This window comes from Protopterus annectens, chromosome 3.part1, assembly GCF_019279795.1.
Source record: "Protopterus annectens isolate FY-2018-M chromosome 3.part1, PAN1.0, whole genome shotgun sequence".
Taxonomy (NCBI): Eukaryota; Metazoa; Chordata; order Ceratodontiformes; family Protopteridae; genus Protopterus; species Protopterus annectens.
The window spans coordinates 1,399,930,004-1,399,951,628 of NC_056732.1; the positions used below are offsets into that span (position 1 = coordinate 1,399,930,004).

A 21,625-nucleotide genomic window follows, 5' to 3' on the forward strand; every position below is an offset into this window, starting at 1 on the left:
GAAACTAAATTGCTTTGAATCGAGTATTTTTAGAAAAAGCACATATTCGAACATGTTTTTACATTTCAATAGTGGCCACCCGCTATTTCAAAAAAAAGGGCATTATAAAAGGGCAGTTGATCAGGGCTTCAAACATTTGTAGTAATGATGACTTATTTCAGAAAGAAATGGAATACCTCAAGGAATTGTTCCTAGAAAAAGGTTACCCTCTTAATTTATTCAACAACCTTGCCACTGAAATTCGTTCTAAAAGAACGAACCAATTTCCACCATTGCTTGGGGATGAATTTGTACAAAAAGTGGGATTCAAGCAAACTAATGAAAATAATAAAGACCAAGCTTTTTGTATACTTTTAATAACAATAGTGCTGACATAGAAAATATTATTTGCAAATACTGGCCAATTTTATCCAACAATTGTGATATTAATAAAATTATTCCAAGTATACCACAATTTACAAGGAGAAGGAATAATAATCTTAAAGATTTGTTTGAAAGGGACATGACATCTAACATCCACAACAATCAACCACTAAAGGGTACTTACAAATGCAATGCCTGTAAACAATGTTCTTACATAATTAATACAAAAGGGCTTTATTTGAGATCTAGAAAAATCAGTTTATTTCCATTAGGTTATTTTAATTGTAACAGTAAAGGCGTTGTGTACCTGGGGTTCTGCCAACACTGCTTATGCTTCTATGTGGGCAAGACAGAGAGAACACTGAAAAGAAGGGTGTATGAACATCTCTATGAAATTAAAAACAAAAAAGAAACAAAAAAGAAACAAATGCTTTTTACAAGCATTCATTGTCCTGTAAAGAAATGTCTCTAAAATTCCTGGTATTAGAACAAGTTAGCAGCAACATAAGAGGGGGTGATTGGGAAACATCCCTTGAATATAGAGAATTACTTTGGCAAATAAAATTAAATGCATCGAAATTTCCAGGGCTGAATGATTGTATAAGCATTAGTAGTGTTCTTAAATTTAGAAAAGCAAAGTTATAGAAATTGGTCAGTTGTTCCCACTATTGTAATTTACATTATATTCAGTGACATGTTTTTGATGGATTTATACTTTATTATTTATTCATTAATGTACCTTTGTATGAGAACAGCATTATTAATGTTCAACATTTATGAAGCTAGATGTGTGTATGAATACTATTCAATTAGATTAGTGCACAGTACCTTAAATGTTCACAGTAGCTAATATATTTAATCCTAAGTACATATTTTTTTCATGTTTCACCTACGTTAAATTTAATTTATCTTTGTATATATATATATATATAATAAATTTGTAGTAATTGAAGTATGACAAGTCCATTTTAAAACAATTTTAAAACAATTTTAAATATAGCTTTAAATTGCAATTGCAATTTCAATGAGATTAATTTTATAATTAACTAATTAGTAACAATGTATATAAGGAAGAAAATCGCTTTGTTTTTTATCTTGATAAAGCCTGGGAGTGCCCGGGTGAAAGCACTTGATTCATTCCTTTTTTCTTATTGTTGGATGTTCTAATAAAAGCTATTTAATCAACGGTATCCAGGTTCCTGTCAATTTTCCAGCTGTGGACTACATTTTTACTTGGGTAGTTTCCTAAGAGCACAATGTGTCTAAATCTGTACCTGCACCTATTCAAACACTGAAAAAGCCTTGTGGACCATTTTGTTCCATACGGTGGGACTTCACTAAACTTCCCCAAGTGCAGAAATGTAGATATTCATTAGTTAATACTGGCACTTTTTCTGGATGAGTAGAGGCATATCTCTGTGTAAAGAATGATGCAATGACACCAGCTAAAAAGTTTAACAGAACTGATCCCAAGATTTGGAGTCCCTTGTTGCATTCAATAAAATCAGGGCATTCATTTTACTAGTTGAGTAATACAGCAGATTTGCAAACCTAAATGTAAAATTAAGTTTCATTGTTCCTGTAGACCACAAGCCTCAGGGATAGCTGAAAGAGCTAACCAAACCATTAAGATCCAATTAGCTAAAGCTTGTGTGGAGATTGGTGTCAAATGGCCAGATGCATTGCCCTTGGTTTTATTCAGTATGGGAGGTGCAGGTAATATTACTAGAGGATTATTCTCTCAGGAGCTCTTGGATTATGTAGCCCAGGTGGGTATGACCCTAACCCTGAGCAGCATCCTACCATCACCCAGAATGATACTATAGTACAAGCAGAAAATTATTGATTTCAACAATTGGCTAAGTTTCTGCTGACATTCTAAGGGGATCCAGTATCTGTCTGCCTAGGATGACATGACAGACAGACCTCAATGCTTTGCCAGAGATGGCCTGCATCTGTCACCCCTGTGCTTCCAGATACTGGCCAAGGGTCTTGCCACCCCTATGGTGCCTTTTTTAGGCGGTGTTCCAAAGACCAAATTACCACCATAACAGCTACAAACAAATGTAATCTGAGAGTCATGCTGCTCAATGCTAGAAGTCTAAATCTCAAAATGCACTCGTTCAAAGCACTCCTTAAAATGGAAAACATTGACATTTGTGCTGTATCAGAGATCTGGTTCAAGGCAGCATTACCAGGCTATAACTCATTCCACACCTTTCAGCCTCAGAACTTGGACTGAAGCTCCAAAAGTAGTGGTGTTTCCATAATCATAAAGGATGCGCACACCTCCAGACTTGTAGCCCAACATAACACATCTGAGATACTTCAGGTGCAGCTAACATTGAGTAAGACAGTGAGGTTTGGGTCATAGCCTGTTATAGGTCCCCAACCATGTCCCAAGACTCACACTCCATGTTCCTAAGTACTCTGGAGATTATTAGGGTCCAACCTAACCCTCTCATACTGGGCAACTTCAACTATCCCTCCATTAACTGGGAAAACTACTCATGTACCAATACACTTGCCCAATGCTTTCTGGAATTCATTAATTCCAATGTCTGGACCAGCTCGTTCTTACCCCCACTAGACATAGCAACATCCTTGACCTGGTCATTACTAACATGGGCGACCATTGCTCTACACCAATAATCAGCTCCTCTCTGGTTAGATCCGACCACAAACTAATCACCTTGGAAATCCACATCTCTCCCATCCCCCACCCCCCACAAAAGTAACCATCATGGAAAAGTTCTCCAAGGCTAACTTTGGGCTCCTAAGAACAGAGATGGCTAACTTCATGGCATCCATGCAAATGGAGAATAGTTGCATGACCGCCGAATCATACACCAAAGCACTGTACGAACATGTATACAAATGCATGGATCTCGCCATACCCAATAGAACCAAGACGCTCTCCTCAAAAAAAAAAAAGAAGCCAATCTGGTGCTCCCCTGCCATAAACAAACTCTACAACAGAAGTAGAAAACTGATGTGGAATAAGGTGAAGTCCCAAGACTGGAAAAACTCCCTTATCAGACTCAACAAAGGTTGAGATCCCTCATCAAATCCTCTAAAGCTAGCTATGAAAACAGAATTGCAGCAGCTAGTAAAGACAACCACAAGGCCTTCTATGGTTATGTAAAGAATCTCCACAGTAATACCCAAATTTGCTCTGAGCTGCTCCACAATGGTACCTCCTATAGCAAGCCAACAGATATTGCCAATATACTGGCCGACAGATTCAGTGATAAATTTACCCCTCTCACCCCCCCCAATGGACCAATCACAATACCACTAGATTGCCAGGCACCCAGTATTACTGCTGCACAGGTTAAAACAGCACTGTCCAAGGTCAAGAATACAGCTTCTACGGTACCGGACAATATCCCTGGCTGTGTTCTACATGAACTTCAGAGTGAACTGGCACCTCACCTGTGTGCCCAGTTCAATCACAGCCTCACCTCAGGCTTTGTCCCTAATGAATGCCACACTGCCACAGTCATCCCTCTCCATAAAGGAGGAGTGACTACAGACCCCGGGAATTATCACCCAATTAGCCTGACGAATCTGATATGCAAAGCTATGTAACGCATCATCATGGACCTAATAACCAAGGATATAGGGAATCTGCAAATGGTCCTAATAAACAAGGATATAGGGAATCTTCAAACTCTGGATCCTACACAGTTTGGTTTTGTAAAAGGTAGATCATGCCTGCTGAACTTGGTCGACTTCTTTGAGTCAGTCACCAGAGTTGTGGATGAAGGCAAGGTGGTTCATACAGCCTACCTTGATCTGGCCAAGGCCTTTGATACCATTTCCCACTCAGGAATCATAGAAAAACTCACTAAGCTCAACCCCTATATCACTAGGTTGGTTGCAAACTGGCTCACAGATAGAACCCACAGTGTGAAAGTAGCTGACTCCAAGTCAGACTGCCGACCAGTCACGCATAGAGTCCCACAGGGTTCGGTCCTGGGTCCTCTCCTGTTTGGTATCTACTTCTCAGATGTCCAGGCAACATGAATGGACTCTGGCTGACAAAGTTTGCAGATGATTGCAAGTTGGGAGCTATTATTAACTCCCCAAGTAATGTTGGCATCCTACAGAAAGGCCTCAATGACAACAACAACTGGTGTCAGAACCATGGCCTTAAGCTCAATGCCAAAAAATGTGTTGTCATCCCCCTTGGGAAAAACCCGGTTCCCTTGAATTACCACATTGATGGTAGTCCACTGAACACAGAAGGTGTTATAAGAGATCTGGGAGCACAGGTTGACACCAACCTCTCTTTTGACCACCACGTTGCCACTGTAATCAGAAAGTCCTTCTATGTGGCCCATCTCATAAGGGTTTTGCATCCAGAAAGAAAGAGCTCATTGTCTCCCTCTACTCTTCCCTCATTAAACCAATCATCGAGTACAATACCCCATTTGGCATGTACTTCACTAGACACCTGCAACAACTGGAGAGGCCCTCATTAAGCCAATCATCGAGTACAATACCCCATTTGGCATGTACTTCACTAGACACCTGCAACAACTGGAGAGGCCGCAAAAGTACCTCATAAAGAGGATCCTAGGCCTTAAACACTTGTCCTATATAGACAGATGCAAAAAACTCCAACTATTCTCTGTTTCATATCACCTACTTAGAGGTGATCTCTGCTTGACTTACAAAGCTATGTCTGACCCAGCTCTGTTAAAAATGCTACATCTGAAGAAATCCCAATCCCTCCACACCACAAGCTCCAGAGCCTCCACAACCTCATTACCACAATCAACAGAACATGCTGGAGGGACAGGTTCATAACCCAGAAACTGCCCATGCTATGGAATAGACTTCCCATACATGTCAAGCAGAGCACCTCACTGGCCCTCTTCAAGAGAAATCTTGATGAGTGGATGGGAAATAGAAAATTCACTCTGAGGATCACTCCAGTGGCTCTACTCAACAGAGGCACTAGGAACTAAGGTCGGGTGGCACAATGCCAGTGTAATCCTATGGGCTAGGCTTGTAAAGGTTCCAGGGCCATTAGCCTAGTACACACCTATGAACCTATGAAATTCTTATGGGCAAACCCATAGCATGTCTGCTACACCCTTCCCCAAGAATTTGGAATTACAAGTCATTGACAAATCCATTTTCTTGTATTGTTTTGTAGAAGTATCATAAACTGGTTCTGCATGCATGAACAATGACCTACAAAACAACAGTCATGAACTGCAGCCAGGAGATTTTGTCTACGTTAAGATACATTCCTGAAGAGACTCAGTCAGCTCTAGATGGAAGGGACCCTACTTTGGTTTTGCTCACAACTGCTACTATTATCCATTGTAAAGGCCTCCCAACCTGTATCCATGTGTTGCATGTCAAAAAGACCCTCCCTCATGATGAGTGCAACTGAGACTCCATTGATGTTATTCCATGTGAACCAGAGAACCAGGTGAGAAAAACCAGGAACATCATTATATCTGGAAGTGACAGTCACTGACGTTTCTCCATCCATACCAAATCCAAATGACTGTGAATTATTTGTCATCCAGATTAAATCCAAAAGTGAATGTAGCTGAGTTACCCTTTCAACCCGACCAGGAAATGAAATCATGTGACTGGTATTTCTTCCTGACCTGAAATAAATTTACTGAATCTTCAACATCAACATTGTTTTCTTCTTTTGTCTAAATCCAGCATCAGTTATTCATTGTGCCTTTTGGACACTGACATAAATAATTTGTCATACAACCAAAATGAATTTACAAAGCCATCTGAAGTTGATGTTTTTGGGCAGAGATTATTGGTAAATAATTTTGTATGGACTATGTACAAACAATACACCATCCATGTTTGCAGTTTCTTCAAAATGCTCTCCAGTCCCAACATGCTCATTTTCCTTATGGACATTTTATTGGGACAACTACAGTGAATTTCATCATTATTTTATTTCAATTGCTTTTGCCATCTAGAACTGTGCAGTGAGTACATCATAATCATCTGCAACCTTTGTAATTGTAAGTAATGAACCATTTCTTAATAGATATACATGCATTGCTAAGAAAAGAGACAGGTGTTTGATTAAAATCAAATGTAGAACACGTGAGCAGCATCCTTAATATAATACTTTCCCCACTGCCTTGTACACCTCTGCACAGACTCCAAATATCAGTAACTGTTATGTGCCCATACACCTACTGCACATGATAACTGTATAACAGGGGTTGGGAGGGTGGCCTAATGGTTAAGGTGTTTGTCTTACAAGTACAAAGTGCAGGGTTTGAGTAGTCTCACAAGAGATAATTGGCTAGGCTTACAATGGCTTGCAAGGGCAGTTAGCTTAGTACTAACCTATGAACTATGAACCTATGAACATTGATTCTTATATTGATGACTGATATGGAACTTCATACTGCATTTCATATTATTTTTCTCACTAAAAACTGAAAGGTTAAACATGCTTCTCCCCCCTTACAGTAACACCACTTCAGCTATCAGTGACTGCTAAAAGACATGTTTACTATCATAAAAATGAAACACTTTTTGATAGAAACAGTGTCTACAGTTTCACTCGGAAAATGTATGATATGGCTTGAGGGCAGGGTATGGCATCACTGCATGAGTACTATTATATCTGCAGAGATCAAGCTCATCTCTGGTTACCTACAGACTTGGTCTAGTTTTTCTTTAGGCTATGTTGTACTAGCTGTATGACATGCAGTGGTTTTACCTGAATTAAAATTCATAATGCTCATCGCAGGAGATGTATTAAAGCCATTCTGAACCCAGCTAGAAAAATAAATGTCTTTTGGGTTTATTATAATACCATTAAAAGACTGTTTTTAAAGGACTTGCTCACATGGATCTTGGTAAAGGGGTAATTTCTGGAGCAGACATTATACATGCTTATGAGGTAGTCAAGTCGACTTATGAACTGAAAATGTTGTCTAAGCTTTTAAAAATGTGTTTCATTTATTTAATTACTCGAGAGATGATAGCCATACACAGTGAGATGTTGCAGAACTGAACAGCCCTTGATTTCACCTTTGCTTCTAAAGTTGTTACTTGTGTGCTTATCAAAACAGAGTCATTTATTCCTGATAATATTTGTGCCATTAATAGTCACCTAAAAATAATTCAAAAAGTGGCTGAACTTTTTAAAACATGCTAAATAAACTTTAGGTACCTGGTGGGCATGGTTGACTAATCTCTTCTCCAGATGGGAAAAGTTATTTAAAAGTTCTTTATGGTCATAGCTATTGTAATTGTATTTTTAGGACTTTTTCTATTCCTGCTAAAAGCTTGCATTCTAAAGCTATTAGAATCAGCAGAAGTGTCATTCTACAAATGCACTAGGATAAATCAATGCCACTGACCACATTAGATAAAAATCATAGTACATTAAAAGATAAAAAGAAAGTGTTACACAATTTTAGTAGATTGTATGATGATACACGTAAGGGGATGTGAAAACTGCAAAAGTAGAAAATGCGCAACTGGAAATTATTTATAGTAATAAGATTGTGTTTTTATTACATCAAGATGCATGCGTGTTTTTATTGGTAGTAAGGCTATATTTTTGAAACAACTGTTTAAAAATTGTACATGTCAGGGAGAGAAGGAAATTGCATGGAAAGAGTGCCTGATAGGAAGAGAAAGTGTATACTTGTCTGAGAACATGTAGCCATTGTTGAGTCATAAAAGAAATAAGATTTGAGTGAAGGTTTACAGAATCAGATGTGGAAATTTGAAGGGTGAGTCATACAGAGAAGGACAAATAAGGAAAAATCCTAGCATGACAAAAGTGTAGAAAGTTCTATTCTTTGTAGAATGTTCTTTTACAGAATTCAGAACTCATGCCTTATATGTAAAGCCATAAATATAGAGTCAGGAGAACTTAGCAGAAGTAATGCTGCACTATTTATTTTAGTTGCTCAGTGGTTGCTCTAAGATTGATAGAAAACACTGCTTTTAATCAGAAAAGTATAAATATTGTATTATTCTGCTCTTTCATGAGACAGGACATTAATGTCCTAGTCTCGCATGTACGGGCCTTTCTTTGCAATAAAGAAGAATATTATTCTGTACTGAACTGTCTTGTGTGAAGGTTATGTGGCACCTTAACGGTGGAATACTGTTGAAGGCCTTTGCTAAGTACAGATATGTACTGAGAAATTAATGAGGTTAAAGAGGCAGAACCTGAATATGACAAAACCAGATTGATGAGGGTCCTGGGTTAAGAGAACATCCAAATTAATTCACCCAAGACTATATCGCCAGTTTTGTATATTTCCATTTCACACCCATACTGCCTTATGGGGTCCAGACCTTTGTTTGGGCCTGGCTTCTTTAACCAAGTGAATTATCAGCTAATAATAGTCAGTGTTAGAAAGTGCAGAAGGTTATTAAAGTGACACTAAGAGTGTTAATCTAGGATGTCCTACAGTAGAGAAATTAATTTGTCACTTATTATTCATATGTTCATATTTATGTTAGTATTTTCATAACTGAGAGCCCTACCTGTTATTGAGAGGCATGGTGTTAAATGCCAGTCTGGGAGACAGGAAACTTAATTGTATATGTCCATTTATATCGCACTGTATCTGAGATATCGTTTGTTGTCAGTAATTATGAAAATAATCAACATTTTTAATGGTTTTTTTTTTGGTTTAAAAACCAAGCGACTTACAAACTGTTGCATAACATCAGGTGAAACCTTAGATATTCTTAAAGAAAACTGTCTTTGATATTTGCACTGTAAGTTGCAAATCTTTAGTTATATTCAGTGTTATTTATATTGCTAATTATACAATTAAAGATATGCTTACATCATTTTGCAAATATCTAATTGAAAATGCACTCAGAGGAATTTCTTGTTATATGAAAGCTTATGTGTGGTTAACAAAAAATGTTTTATGTCAGGGTAGTACAGTTTCCAAGATATGACAATTTGTGAAAGTATAACATAAATTCAGAGAGAAAAAATGAACTAACTAAAAAAATAATAGCAAAAAGCTGGTTGAAAAACACAGAAAAAAACTTTAATAAAATAAAATGAAACCTTTAGTAAGCGCTTTTGTCTCTTACAATTCAGTGAAACGTCTTCAGAGTGAAAGTAATTAATTCAAACTTCACATTTATATTACAAAATAATCACATGACACAAAACTGGTTAATGCTTTAACCCTTTGCGTTTTAAATACATAATAAAATCCTCACGATTGTTTAAACCTGGGGGTAGCAAGTGTTTAATCTCACTTGCCATGAATATTCTAACCACTCCAGCTCTTCTTCTGCATTTAGCAATAATTCAGGATTGTTTATAGCACCTAACACCAAAAACTTAAACCCAACTTTAAAATGCCAGTCTTATAATGTCTACTTAAAACATTCCTATCATCACTTGTAAGAAGAGCATATTTGTGTTCATAAATCCTTTTGTACAACCCACAAGGAGTCCTACCTATATATAAAAGGCCAAACAAGAACTGCAGAAAGCAAGACAGACCACAAATTTTGACTTGCATGAAAACATGCCTTTTACAGTGACCCTGTTGTTATTTATAGCAAGAGCTATACCATCAGTGTATAAATAATCACACATTTTGTGAAAGTATAACAAGAATCTAATTTGGGGGATGTGTGCATTATAGGGTTATTGTGTCTTTTCGACTTTTCCCGGTTAGAGGTCGCCACAGCGGAACTCTGGTCCGCTAATGATTTGTAGTTGAGGTTTACGTGCCGAGTTACCAGCCCTGACACACAACCTTCAACGAAGGTACACCCATTCACGAATGTCTCCACGCAGAAGACGCTCTAGCTGAGAATCGAACCGGACAGCATCTTACTACGAGGCGACAACGCTAGTATTTAAAGAAAGGCTATGAATGCATTATCTATTATCACTGCAAATAATTGCTATTTGTTCAGCTTTAATAGCTTTTACTGTTCACAAAATATTTACAATTGTTTATCTTGTGCTTTTTAAGTTTATTCTTCAGAAAATGCTCTGGAATGGAAGATGTGTTTAGGCTACTAGAGGTGTGACATTCCACACCACATAGGTGTTAGTGAGTTAACAAGGTGATAACACATTCCATAGGTTTTAGATATAAGGCTAGAGGGACTAATGGGTCTGTAACTGCCAGCATCCATGGTCGTGCCACCCTTGTGTAACAACATTCAAAGGCTGTTTAGGAAATGTTCTCTTTCTTTCTCTGTTGTCTGAAACTACCTTTACTTACTAGCTAATCCATCTGTATGCATTGCTTTATTTAACTGTTTCTAGTGATTTTGTAAACTGGTTGATGTAATGAAGGAGTTAAGTGCCAGTGCAATGAAGGAGTTAAGTGCCAGACATACACACTGATATACAGATTGTCTCTTAAGCAGACTAAAGCCCACAGATCTCTCTTGACAATAACCTTTTCTACCTAGTTAACTAACTAAATGTGTTTGTGTGGAAGCTCTCAAGTGTTCCAGTTGCAACTGTAGTGCATTTAATGCAGTAATACCAAACAGAATTTTTGCATGCTGTATTTTGCACGTCATCAATGCCACTACTTTGCTTATTAAATTCAAAAACCTTGTTAAAGTTCTTAAAGTACTAGTATTGTTACAGCAATTACACAGAATACAAATTTATTTTCTAAAACTTTGAAGTCATCATCTCTGGTATAACAAAAAAAACTATTGTCCATGCAATACTTCTCCACATAAATAAAATAGGGTTTCCTAGGATTTTCTGAACAGAAGGATCTTTTAATTTTTCAACTTTATCAAAATATAACAATGTTAAATGACCATGACAGTGTACTTTTATTCTTATTTTTAGTTTTTCCTTTAATGGAACAAAGATTTGTATAAAGGTAACTTGCAGAAGCAAATTACAGTTCAACAACAACTTGGAATATATCAAAATTAACAAAAAATAATTTTATTCTGATTGCTCTTGCAATCGTGCTACTAAATTGCTGTACATGCATAAAAAGTGTTTGATAAAACCACTAATCCATATTTGCAGTAGGGTAGTACGGTTGTGCTTAATGGGGAAAAAGGGTGAAGAAGGGGCTAATGTACTTTTCTTCTACAGACGTGGGCTGAGGAAATACCGAGGTGTGATGGGAATTTTAACTTCATGTTGCTCAGTCTTTTTTATGCTATTTCTTTGTACTGTATGAATTCAGTATTACACTTCTTGGCAAGCAGATAAGAATTGAGGCCGAAAGAAAGTTAACAGCTGCCTTAAAGCATCAGCTCTTAAACTCTTATTCTCTTCCAGGTTAAATGTAAGCAGCTGAGAACTTCTTTTGGAATTCATAAGGCATTAACAGTTGACATCATTCTTAATTCCCTAATGACATCTGCAGATTCCAAAATTTCTATTTTTAAAGTTGTTAAAAGTATTTTTATTGAACGTTGTACAGACACAATGCATACACACACACTTGTCTGTACAAATACTCAAATGCCATCACAAAAGGTGGCAGTAGAAGAAATCTAACTTTTAAGGTGCACAGCTTTTCAGGTAACGGAATCTTGTTTTTCAACTGCTCTTTCTCTCTCTCTCTCTCTCTCTCTCTCTCTCTCTCTCTCTCTCTCTCTCTCTCTCTCTCTCCCCCTTTTTGTCTCACACAGGCAAGCAGATATTTTAGCATGTTGAAATGCATTCAGTTTTGCAGTGCAGGACTTGGAACAGGAATGTTAGACCAAATTCCTTCCAGTTCAGCAGGAACAGTCAGAACCTTCCAACTTATCAGTACTGTATGGCTAAAGGAAGGCAACAGAAATAAATTGAAATGAACAGTGAGAAAGGGAATTTAAAAGTTTTTATTTTGTAAATGGAACTACAGCCGGACTGCTTACCATGAACTTCTTTTCTGTTACAGGAACCTGCTGCAGCCTTGCAAGTACAACAGTGTTGTAGTGTGAAGAATCCTTGCAATGTCACAATGTATAATGAAAACATTTCAGACCGTCAAATCAGCATCTGTGAAATTTTGCTTGTACAGGAACTCAATTTCTTTGGTACTGTGGAAAAAACATATTTGTGACTCCTGTGAGTGGGATATTAAGTATGTACAGACAGCGAAAGTCAGCACAGTGGTGCAGAGAAGTGCAGCTGCCTACAGAAAAAATGCAAATAATTATTGGAAATCTGTGAAATCTGCAAAAAGAAGCCTTCATGGAAATCATCCACTGGTAAGCCTCAATGAAGTCTGATGAAAGCAAATGGAACTTAATTAATGGTAACACAGCTTGAAACAACAGATATGTGTTGTTATTCCTTTATCTTCATCATTACAGAAATACGCACGAGCACGCACACACGCGCACGCATGCACACACAGAAAAAATTTTCATGTGTAGTACTGTCAGTTTCTAAGAAGCTGTTTTGCAGTTTTGGCTGTCTTGCACTAACAAACAAAATATTACCTGTTACACAACAGGGGTTGCCTTTTTATGCAGATCCTGATTCATTAGCCTTTATTCTCAAATAAGTTATTCCTAACTTAGCTAGAGTCTGTACATGCTTATACACTCTGATGTTTGATTTGTGAGCATCTGTGTCATCTACCGGCTGCCAAAACAGAGTCTGGCAAAATGATAGCCAAATATATTTCACAGAAAAGCTTTGACAGTGAAAGAGTACTTTAATATAGGCTGACACATCCCATCCTACAATTAGCAGGGGAGATCAATACTCCCAAATAAATTTAACATTCTCTAAGGTCAGAGCATGTATGTTATATTAATACATACTTTTTAAGACTGCTTCTCACTGCATAAACAAAACAAATGAAGGAAGTAAGAAAATGTGATGCGAATGATGGAATCTATTTGATAAATGGCACTCTACTTAAGTATTAGGGTTTCCTTTTTGGTGTTGTTAGCTGCCATGTGAATCCTAGTATATTACTTTTTCTGTATGTTTGTGTGTGTGTGTGAGTATTTAGTGTTGTATTTCCTCAATGAAACATTTCATTGTCCTGTCCTGTCCTGCCTACCAAAGCAGGAAGTGGGGCAGAAAAGCTGGGGGCCATGCATCCTTCATCAGCATTTGGTCGGCGGACACATACCATAATCCCTCCCATCAACAGACTTCAAGGGCCTGCAGTATGGACATGCTCAGTACATACTTCCACGTGCTACATCAGTGCTAAGTCACCAGGGAGCACTAATTCCTGGTGTAGGCATCATCTCACTTCCCCAACTGACGATGCAGAGGCAGCAGGTCTAACTGCTTCCCTCACGCCATTAGCAGTGAGCTGACACTGGCTTATGACTTGAATCAGCACATGGATGATTATTCTAATGCCAGGGCTCATTAACCAAACTCATGCTGCTGAGACTGCAGTCAGATCTCTACTTCTCTGTACTACGGTGCCAGATTATTAAATATTAGTTCATCATCTTCAGACTTTTCCTCTGTTCATATTTTTGTTTTATATATTCAGTTAGCATAGGCACATTTTGAATCTACTGCAACAACATGGCTGAGATTCACAAATGTTACAACTCCCACTCTAGTCCTGTGTCTCAGGTTGTTATCATTTATGACACTCATTCTTGAGAATCCTGAATCAGAACTCCATCGCCCATCATTACCACCAATGCCAAGAAAAAAACAAACAAAGGTATGCCGAGTCTGTCACAAGAAGTATACCTGCACAGTGGCAGTGAATGGAATACCCAGATCTTTTTGCTCCTTGGTACTTGTACTCTTTCCCACTTTTTCATTCACTGAAGTCCGCTGACACCCTTTTGAGCTATGGTAGAGAGAAGAGTATCCCCAAATGCCTCCTTTTCCTGGAAACAACCAGAATCCATCCAATTGACTCACTAGTCTAATAGTAAGTGGACCATCCAAACAATTCCATAACTGACTGAATTTCCAAGTCTACTGTCTCTCCCATTCTGTCACCAACAGTTGTCTTTATCTCATTTCCACCTGTCTTCTCTCTAATCAGACTCCTCCTTCTCTGTCTGACAGATTGTCAGTAACTGGATGCTTTATCACCCTCACCATATACTGGATGTTGTCATAGGTTCATAGATTAGTACTATGCTAACTGCCCTTGCTAGCCATTTTAAGCCTAGCCAGTTATCCCTTGTGAGGCTCAAACCCTGTACCTTGTGTTTATAAAGCAAACACCTTAACCATTAGGCCACCCTCCCAACCCTAAATAAACAGACTCTGCAAGGCTTGAACCCAAGACGATGCACACCATACACAAAGTGATTTACCACTAAGCCATGCCAGATATAACTGGATTCTATTTCCCACCCATCACATGTAAAACAATCTGTTACCATTCCTAACTCCCCACACAGGCTGACACTGATCAGTTCTCCCTGACACCCCAGCTTGGCTTAGCAGAGATCATGTCTACTTCCTAGCCCTTTAATGCTGTCATCAGTTAGTATTCAGCCCTATCCGCACCCTTACTGACAGTGACTCAAATGGAAAATTGTTGCCTGAAAGAGCAATTGGCATATCCTTTATCCCTTTACTTGCACAGTAATGATCAGAAACCAAACGCACACACACACACACACACACACACACACACACACACACACACACACACACACACACACACACACACACACACACGTATATGTGTGCACATGCACATGGTCATGTACACACTCGCACATTTGCGCACACTTGCACAAGCACTAGTGCATGTATACACATCCTCATGTACACACTCACACATTTGCAAACACTTATACTAGCACACATGCACAGTCACATGCATACAAATGGTTATGTGGCATGTTGTTAGTCAGTGTGACTGAACCACATTTTCTGTCTGTGTTCTGCTCTGTGCATGTGAAAACACCATACATTAGTCTGAATACCTAGCAGTCAATCATATGAATGTTATGGAGCTGCATCATTCTGTTCTATGAATCACCACTAGTAAGTCTGGCCTTGGGGGTCTGGATCAGTGTATCATGTTGACTATGCCAAACATCGCTGCAGAAAAGTTTCCCCTCCCTTTTCTTCCTAGGTAGCCCATATCAGTGGCCTGAACTGAGCAGTTTGACAGTGTACACTTAGAAGCCACCAACACCATCTGATCATCAGTTTTGATCTGTTAAGTTTGAAGATTGTGACACAGCTAAGCCCTTTGCAGCTTGAAATGGAAATGGAGCAGAAGTCTGGGCCAGTGACAGTACAGTGTGCTTAGTTATTGATGTTGCATACTGTCTGACATCTGAGAGGAAAGTCAATGCATCTCACTTGAATGAGACAAGTCTTTAATGTATTAAACCATTCAGTTTGCATTAAACCAACTGAGAAGTATCTTTTATGCACGGTGCCTGCTTATTGTTACATGCGTATGTTGTCTATGTAAAATTTTATATTGGAAGTACTCAAATCTGAGAGACAGTAAAATTATGCTTAGTGATGTAATTATCCAAAATATTTTGTAAACATCAACCTGCTTCCAAGTGCTCTACTTTGAAATCCCCATCTCCCCATTTTATATATAATGTGCAAAACTGGCAATATCTGTCTTTAAAACTTTTAAACAAGGAAACCAAAAGGATCCATCAATGATTGTTATTGTTTCTGTTTGTCAATTGAGTCTACAAGGCACATATTCTTTCTCCTGTCTGTCAGTGTGGAAATAATTTAATGGTTGACTTGTCTACACTCATACAGTATACACACTGAGACTGAGGGTATTAGTTTCAGAATTTCGGGATAAAGCTCCTAGCTGATAACTGCATCCCTCTTGGCTCTACTGCAAGGTGTTGCTCTGTTAGTCTCATTTGGCTTTCACTAGGTTTCTGACATTATTTCCAGTCTTAACTACGATAACAAAGCCAGATATGAAGAGCAAGTATATTTTCCTTTTCCAGATCAAATTACAAGCTAAGGGGGTACAATAATATAGTTCACGGCATTTTACCACCATTCGATGAAATGTACAAATCTAACTGCCAACAATGAGAAGTAAGTCAGACCATCACAAAACTTTCTGCAGTAGCCTTGTTCTCTAACATATATAGCAAGAGTGAAGGCAGTCTTGCCTGTGATGTTTTCTAGTTATCTATCTTAAAAAAAAAAATTCCAATGCACAAGTTAATTGCTTTCAAGTCCCTATTCAAAAGTAACTTGTAACTTGGTATACCTGCAGTAAACCTGCTCAACCACCCCGCCCACCCATGAACTTTCAATCCATAACTTAGTAGTGCAAAAAAATACAGTGTCATAAAGAAAGTACAGTGGTGCAAGTAAAACTTACAATAACAGTGCATGTTCCAGTGATCACTGCTGCAATAGCCTTAGCTATATGGGTTATATCCTGCCAAGGATATAACTGCCTGATAGCTTCCAAAGCTTCAGGGCACCTTCCACGTACCCAAAGTGCCAGATAGCTCAAGCTGAGCTGAATAAAAGGGCAAGTCTGAGCACAAAGCTCTTCAGAGCTTTTATGACAACAGAGAGAGAGGGAGGTAGCCCTGAAAGGACAATGCTAGGAATAACAAAAAATAAATTTCCATACCCTGGCATAAAAAAACAAGGAGGATGGAGTTGCTACTGCAGCAGTGATCATTCGAACATCTACTGTTATAGTAAATTTTGCTTACACAACTCTGTTATGTTAATCATATTGATCACTGCTGCAGTAGCCTTAGCTATATGGATATATTACCTTAGCTAACTACATCTGGGAAGTGGAAGGAGAAGAGTCCAGGAGCACCTGCAGAATGGTCCAAGCAAAGTTTGATCTGGACCTAAAGAAGGAATCAGGCTTGTAGTGCTTTGTAAAAGTATTTAGAGAAGACCAAGTAGCAGTTTCTAGAAAACTTCTAGAATCCAACCCTTTCCAAAAACTCATAGTTAAAGCCAAGCCCTGGTAGAATGGGCCTTGACCCTGTCTGGAATAATTCTGTTATGGTGAGAACAACAAAAGGTAACATATCTTTAGATGACTATTTAAATAGTCTGCTTTGACACAGATTGTCCCTTCTTACCCCATTCACAATGAATGACCAATTGATCTGATGATATGAAAGATTTAGTTCCATCAAGATAATGCCTTAGTTGTCAGCGGACATCCAAGGTATGGAGTAGTCTTTCCCCCTCATTTTTAGCTTCAGCAGAGAAAATAGGGAGATGACTAGTTTGGCTTAAAGTAAACTTGGATACCACTTTAGGCAAAAAAGAAGGATTAGTTCTCCAAGAAACACAGTCCCTATGGAAAATGAGATAGGGTTGACTCAGCACAACAGCTTGCAGCTCAAATAGCCTTATTACAGAGGTCAGCGCAATCAGTAAAACTGCTTTCCAAGTTAAGAACCACAAGTCAGCCAGATCAGCTGGTTCAAATGCAAGTGTTAGTTCTCTAATAAAAAATAAGCTCCTAAGGATGGGGCTGCCAGTTTTCTTGGATGCCTCTTATGCAAAACCCCTTTCAAGAACACTTTGACATGAGGCTACATTGAAAGAGGATGATCTGTGGGCAGACATGATAAAAAAGGCCACCAAATGAACCCTGATAAAGGGATGAGAAAGGCCATAGGATATTAACTCACACAAATATTGTAAAACCAGACAACTAACCCTGTGTGGCTGTTGGTTATGTTGTTGGCACCAGCTAGAAAACCTTTTCCATTTGCTAATGTATGATTTTCTAGAAGCAGAATTTTTTTTGCCTCTATTAATAGCTGCTGCATGTCTACTTTAAACAGGTACCTAAAAGGAATTAGGACCCAATCATCCAGGCAGTCAATTGAAGTTGCCTGATTTTGGGGTTGTATCAAACATTCCTGTTGTGTGAGTAGATCCGCTCTGTGAGAAAGCCTGTGTAAATTGCCCCTGGTCATTTCCAAAACAATGGAGAGCCACAGTTGCCTAGGACATAAGGGAGTCGCCACAATGGTCTTGAGAGATACTGTCTGAATCTTCAGAAGTACACTGGATATTAGTGAAAAGAGTAGGAAAGCACACAGGGACATTCATGCCCAAGGGAAAGGAAAGGTATCTGTCTTACGGGCCTATATTATATATTTGAAGTTTCAAAATTTCGAACCTAATATGTTCCACAGCATATGAGCGAAACTTAAAACCTCGAATATATAATAAAAAAGTAAAAAAAAATACTTACCTTAACATTCTGTGCAAGCCCCCCTGCACCTCCCACACCCTCCCTACTTAAATATACCAACTCCGAGACTGCACTTCAGTGCAGAAAAGGGAAATTTTCCCATTCTCTGTCCATGGAGCCATTGCCTTTCACCTTCAAACTTTTCAAATTTCGATCATATGGTGTCGACCATATGACATTTGAACTTTGGATCATTCTGCAATTTAATAGGGATCCTGTCTTACAGGTCTTCTTGCATGAATTCCAGGAAAATAATCTTGCCAGTTCATTTTTTAGAGAGGAAACAAGGAGATCTACTTGAGGAACTCCCCACAGATGGATCAAGTCTTGGAAGACCCACTGATCTAGTTTCCATTCGTGAGAGCATGCCCTGGTCCTGCTCAGCTTGTCTGCCACACAATTTTGCTCTTATTGAATGTAGGTTACCTGTAGAGTGAGATTGTGATGTGCACTTATGTCTCAAGCTAACATGGCTTATCTGCAAAGGGAGTACAACCTGGTTCCCCATTGTCAATGTACCACATGACTGTAGTATTGTCTGTAACCACTTGAAGACACCCCAGGGAGACCAAAGATGATTCAGATTGTTGAGTGCCTTTATCATGGCAAGCCCTTGCTTGATAATTATGTGCTTGCATCTGTCCTTGGTGTCCCACACCCCCTCCACATTTATCCCTCCTGAACCTGCTCCCCAAGCAAAGTCCAAAGCATCTGTGGTGACTATTTTGGAGCTGGAAGGCAGTTTGGGAGATCGAGATTTAAGGATATCTGTTGTCTCCACCTAAAGATTTCACTTCTGACAAACCCCAGCTCTGGGATTTGAAAAGATAATGGGTGTTGATGCTGGTACCAAGGCAATTTCAGATACCACTGTCTCTTTCTCTTGTGGAGTCCTACCAGGGGCATCATAAGACCCAATATCCTGAGGCATCCCCTCACAACTGAAGTCTTAGTGGAAAACCCTAGAAACAGATCTATGTAAAGATCTATTTTTCCTAAGGAAGAAAGACTCTTTGAAGTAAGGTTTAGTTGACATCCCAGGAACATAATCCTAAGTGAAGGAGTCAAGAAAGACTTTTGAATGTTCTCTTGGAATTCCAGCTTGTGCAAAAGATCTCTTACCCAAGAGAGAAATTCCTGACACTTTGAAAGAGACTTGTCAAAGATTGGCAAGTCATCTAAATATGGAAAAATGTAGATAGCCTGTAGCTTGCATTGAGCTATAAATAGAGCTAGAAAGCCTGTGAGCACTCTTAGTGCAGTGGATAATCCAAAGGGTAAGGCAGATAACTGGCGATGTTATCCAGACACACAAAACTTTAAGAAACATCTAAGTCTAGTGTTTTCAGGAAACTTGAAAGAGGAAGAAGAGGTAAGATAGTGGCATCATTTTGAATTAGGACAGTATCACAAACAGGTTTAGGAAAGAAAGATCCAGAGCTGGTCTCCAAGAACATTCTTTCTTATGTATTAGGACCATCCTTGAATAAATCCCCTCCCCACCTGGGAAGGAGGAACTAGTTTTATTGCTTCTTGGGATAGCATGTGATGAAGAACCAGTGGAAACAAAAGTGTATCTTGTGGAGGATGAGGAATGACCCCTCCTTGAAATGAGGAATTTCATCCCACTGCCATCAGTAAACTTGATAAATAATTTTTGGAACCCGTTTGTCTGAAACTGTCTGTTGCCAAAGAGAAAATGGAGATTCAGGCTTTCTGTAAGTAAAAAAAAAAGGGGGGGCAGTGTGCGAAGGGTTCTTGAGGTTTCTTGAACAGTCATTCAGCCTTGTTGGACTTTCTTTGGTTTTGGGAGGTTCTAAACTTCTTTTTGGAACCCTCTTGGCATTTTTTCTTAAATGTCTGTTTACCTGTATTTTCTTGAGACTGTTCATTATGTTTGTTTGCCAAAATGGAGATGGAAAATCCCTTGGAAATTTTGGAAAAGAAGGTCTGAAAAATCTTAGAGATTCCCCCAGATCACTTGCCCTTTTCATCATATTTTTGATCACCTCTGCAATAGATGGGCCAAACACTAAATTGGGTCTATATCACGTTGTCGAAGTTTTACAACTTCAAGTGCTATATGGTCGAACCCATATGTTCGAAGTTGTAAAACTTCGAAAACTTAAAAAAATAAATAAAAATAATAAATAAATTACCTGGCAGTTGTAAGCAGGGGGGCAAGCCCCTCCATCCCCCGACATGGGGGGGGACTGTGCCCCCACACCCCCCTCTCTTTAAATATACCAACTCCGAGACAGCATGTAGCCCATCTAATTACTAAAGGGTTCGCATCTAGAAATAAAGAGGTTATAGTGCCCCTCTACTCGTCACTCATCAGACCCATCATAGAGTACTATGCCCCATTTGGGATGTACCTCACAAGACACTTCCAACAGCTGGAAAGACCACAAAAGTACCTCACCAAGAGGATTACTGGCCTCAAACATATGTCCTATGCAGCCCAACTGGAAAAACTCCAGCTGTACTCAGTCACATATCGCTTACTCAGAGGTGAGTGATCTCTGCCTGACTTACAAAGCCATGTCCAACTCAGAACTGATGGACATGCTCCACCTAAAAAAATCCAAGTCACTGCGAGCCACTCACTCTAGTGAGCTAAACCTCACCACAACAATAAATAGAACATGCTGGAGGGATAGATTCCTGTCACAGAGACTCCCCATGCTTTGGAACAAAATTCCTAACTACATTAGGCAGAGCCTCTCACTAACACTCTTCAAGAGAAACCTTGATGGGTGGATGGGTAACTGAAAATACACCCCTGGGATCACTTCATTGGCTGTGCTTGACAGAGGCTCAGTTAATTAATCAATGGGGCGGCAAAAGCTGACACACTCTGGCTAGCCTTATAAATGCCCTCGGGCAGATAGCCTAGTACCTACCTATGAACCTATGAACTACAATGCAGTACAGTGTGGAAAGGGAAGGTTTGCCTTTAGGAGTAGATACATGCTTCTTTTTGTTTCTTTTTGTCAGGAAAACTGTGGCCAACTATGTTACTAATGGCAGCAGCAGCTTCCCCAGGGATGAGTACAACATTCGAGCATAATACACCTTCATATTCTCTCTCCCAAGAACAACAAGAATGGCTCCCCATTACTCACTGAGGA

General features: G+C 39.0%; 1 protein-coding gene across 7 annotated transcripts in view; it reads left to right on the forward strand.

Annotated features, from left to right (window-relative positions):
* Positions 1 to 21,625, forward strand: part of LOC122798488 (alanine aminotransferase 2-like) — a 1,719,357-nt gene that overhangs the window by 323,908 nt on the left and 1,373,824 nt on the right. For 6 of the 7 annotated variants that reach the window (XM_044067464.1, XM_044067468.1, XM_044067469.1 and 3 more), the window contains one exon: positions 12,249 to 12,561. In XM_044067464.1, the coding sequence (XP_043923399.1) occupies positions 12,304 to 12,561 (258 nt within the window). In that variant the 5' untranslated portion in view covers positions 12,249 to 12,303. Of the gene's footprint in view, positions 1 to 11,811; positions 11,888 to 12,248; positions 12,562 to 21,625 lie in introns of those variants that run through there. The other variant, XM_044067467.1, reaches the window with a different exon arrangement.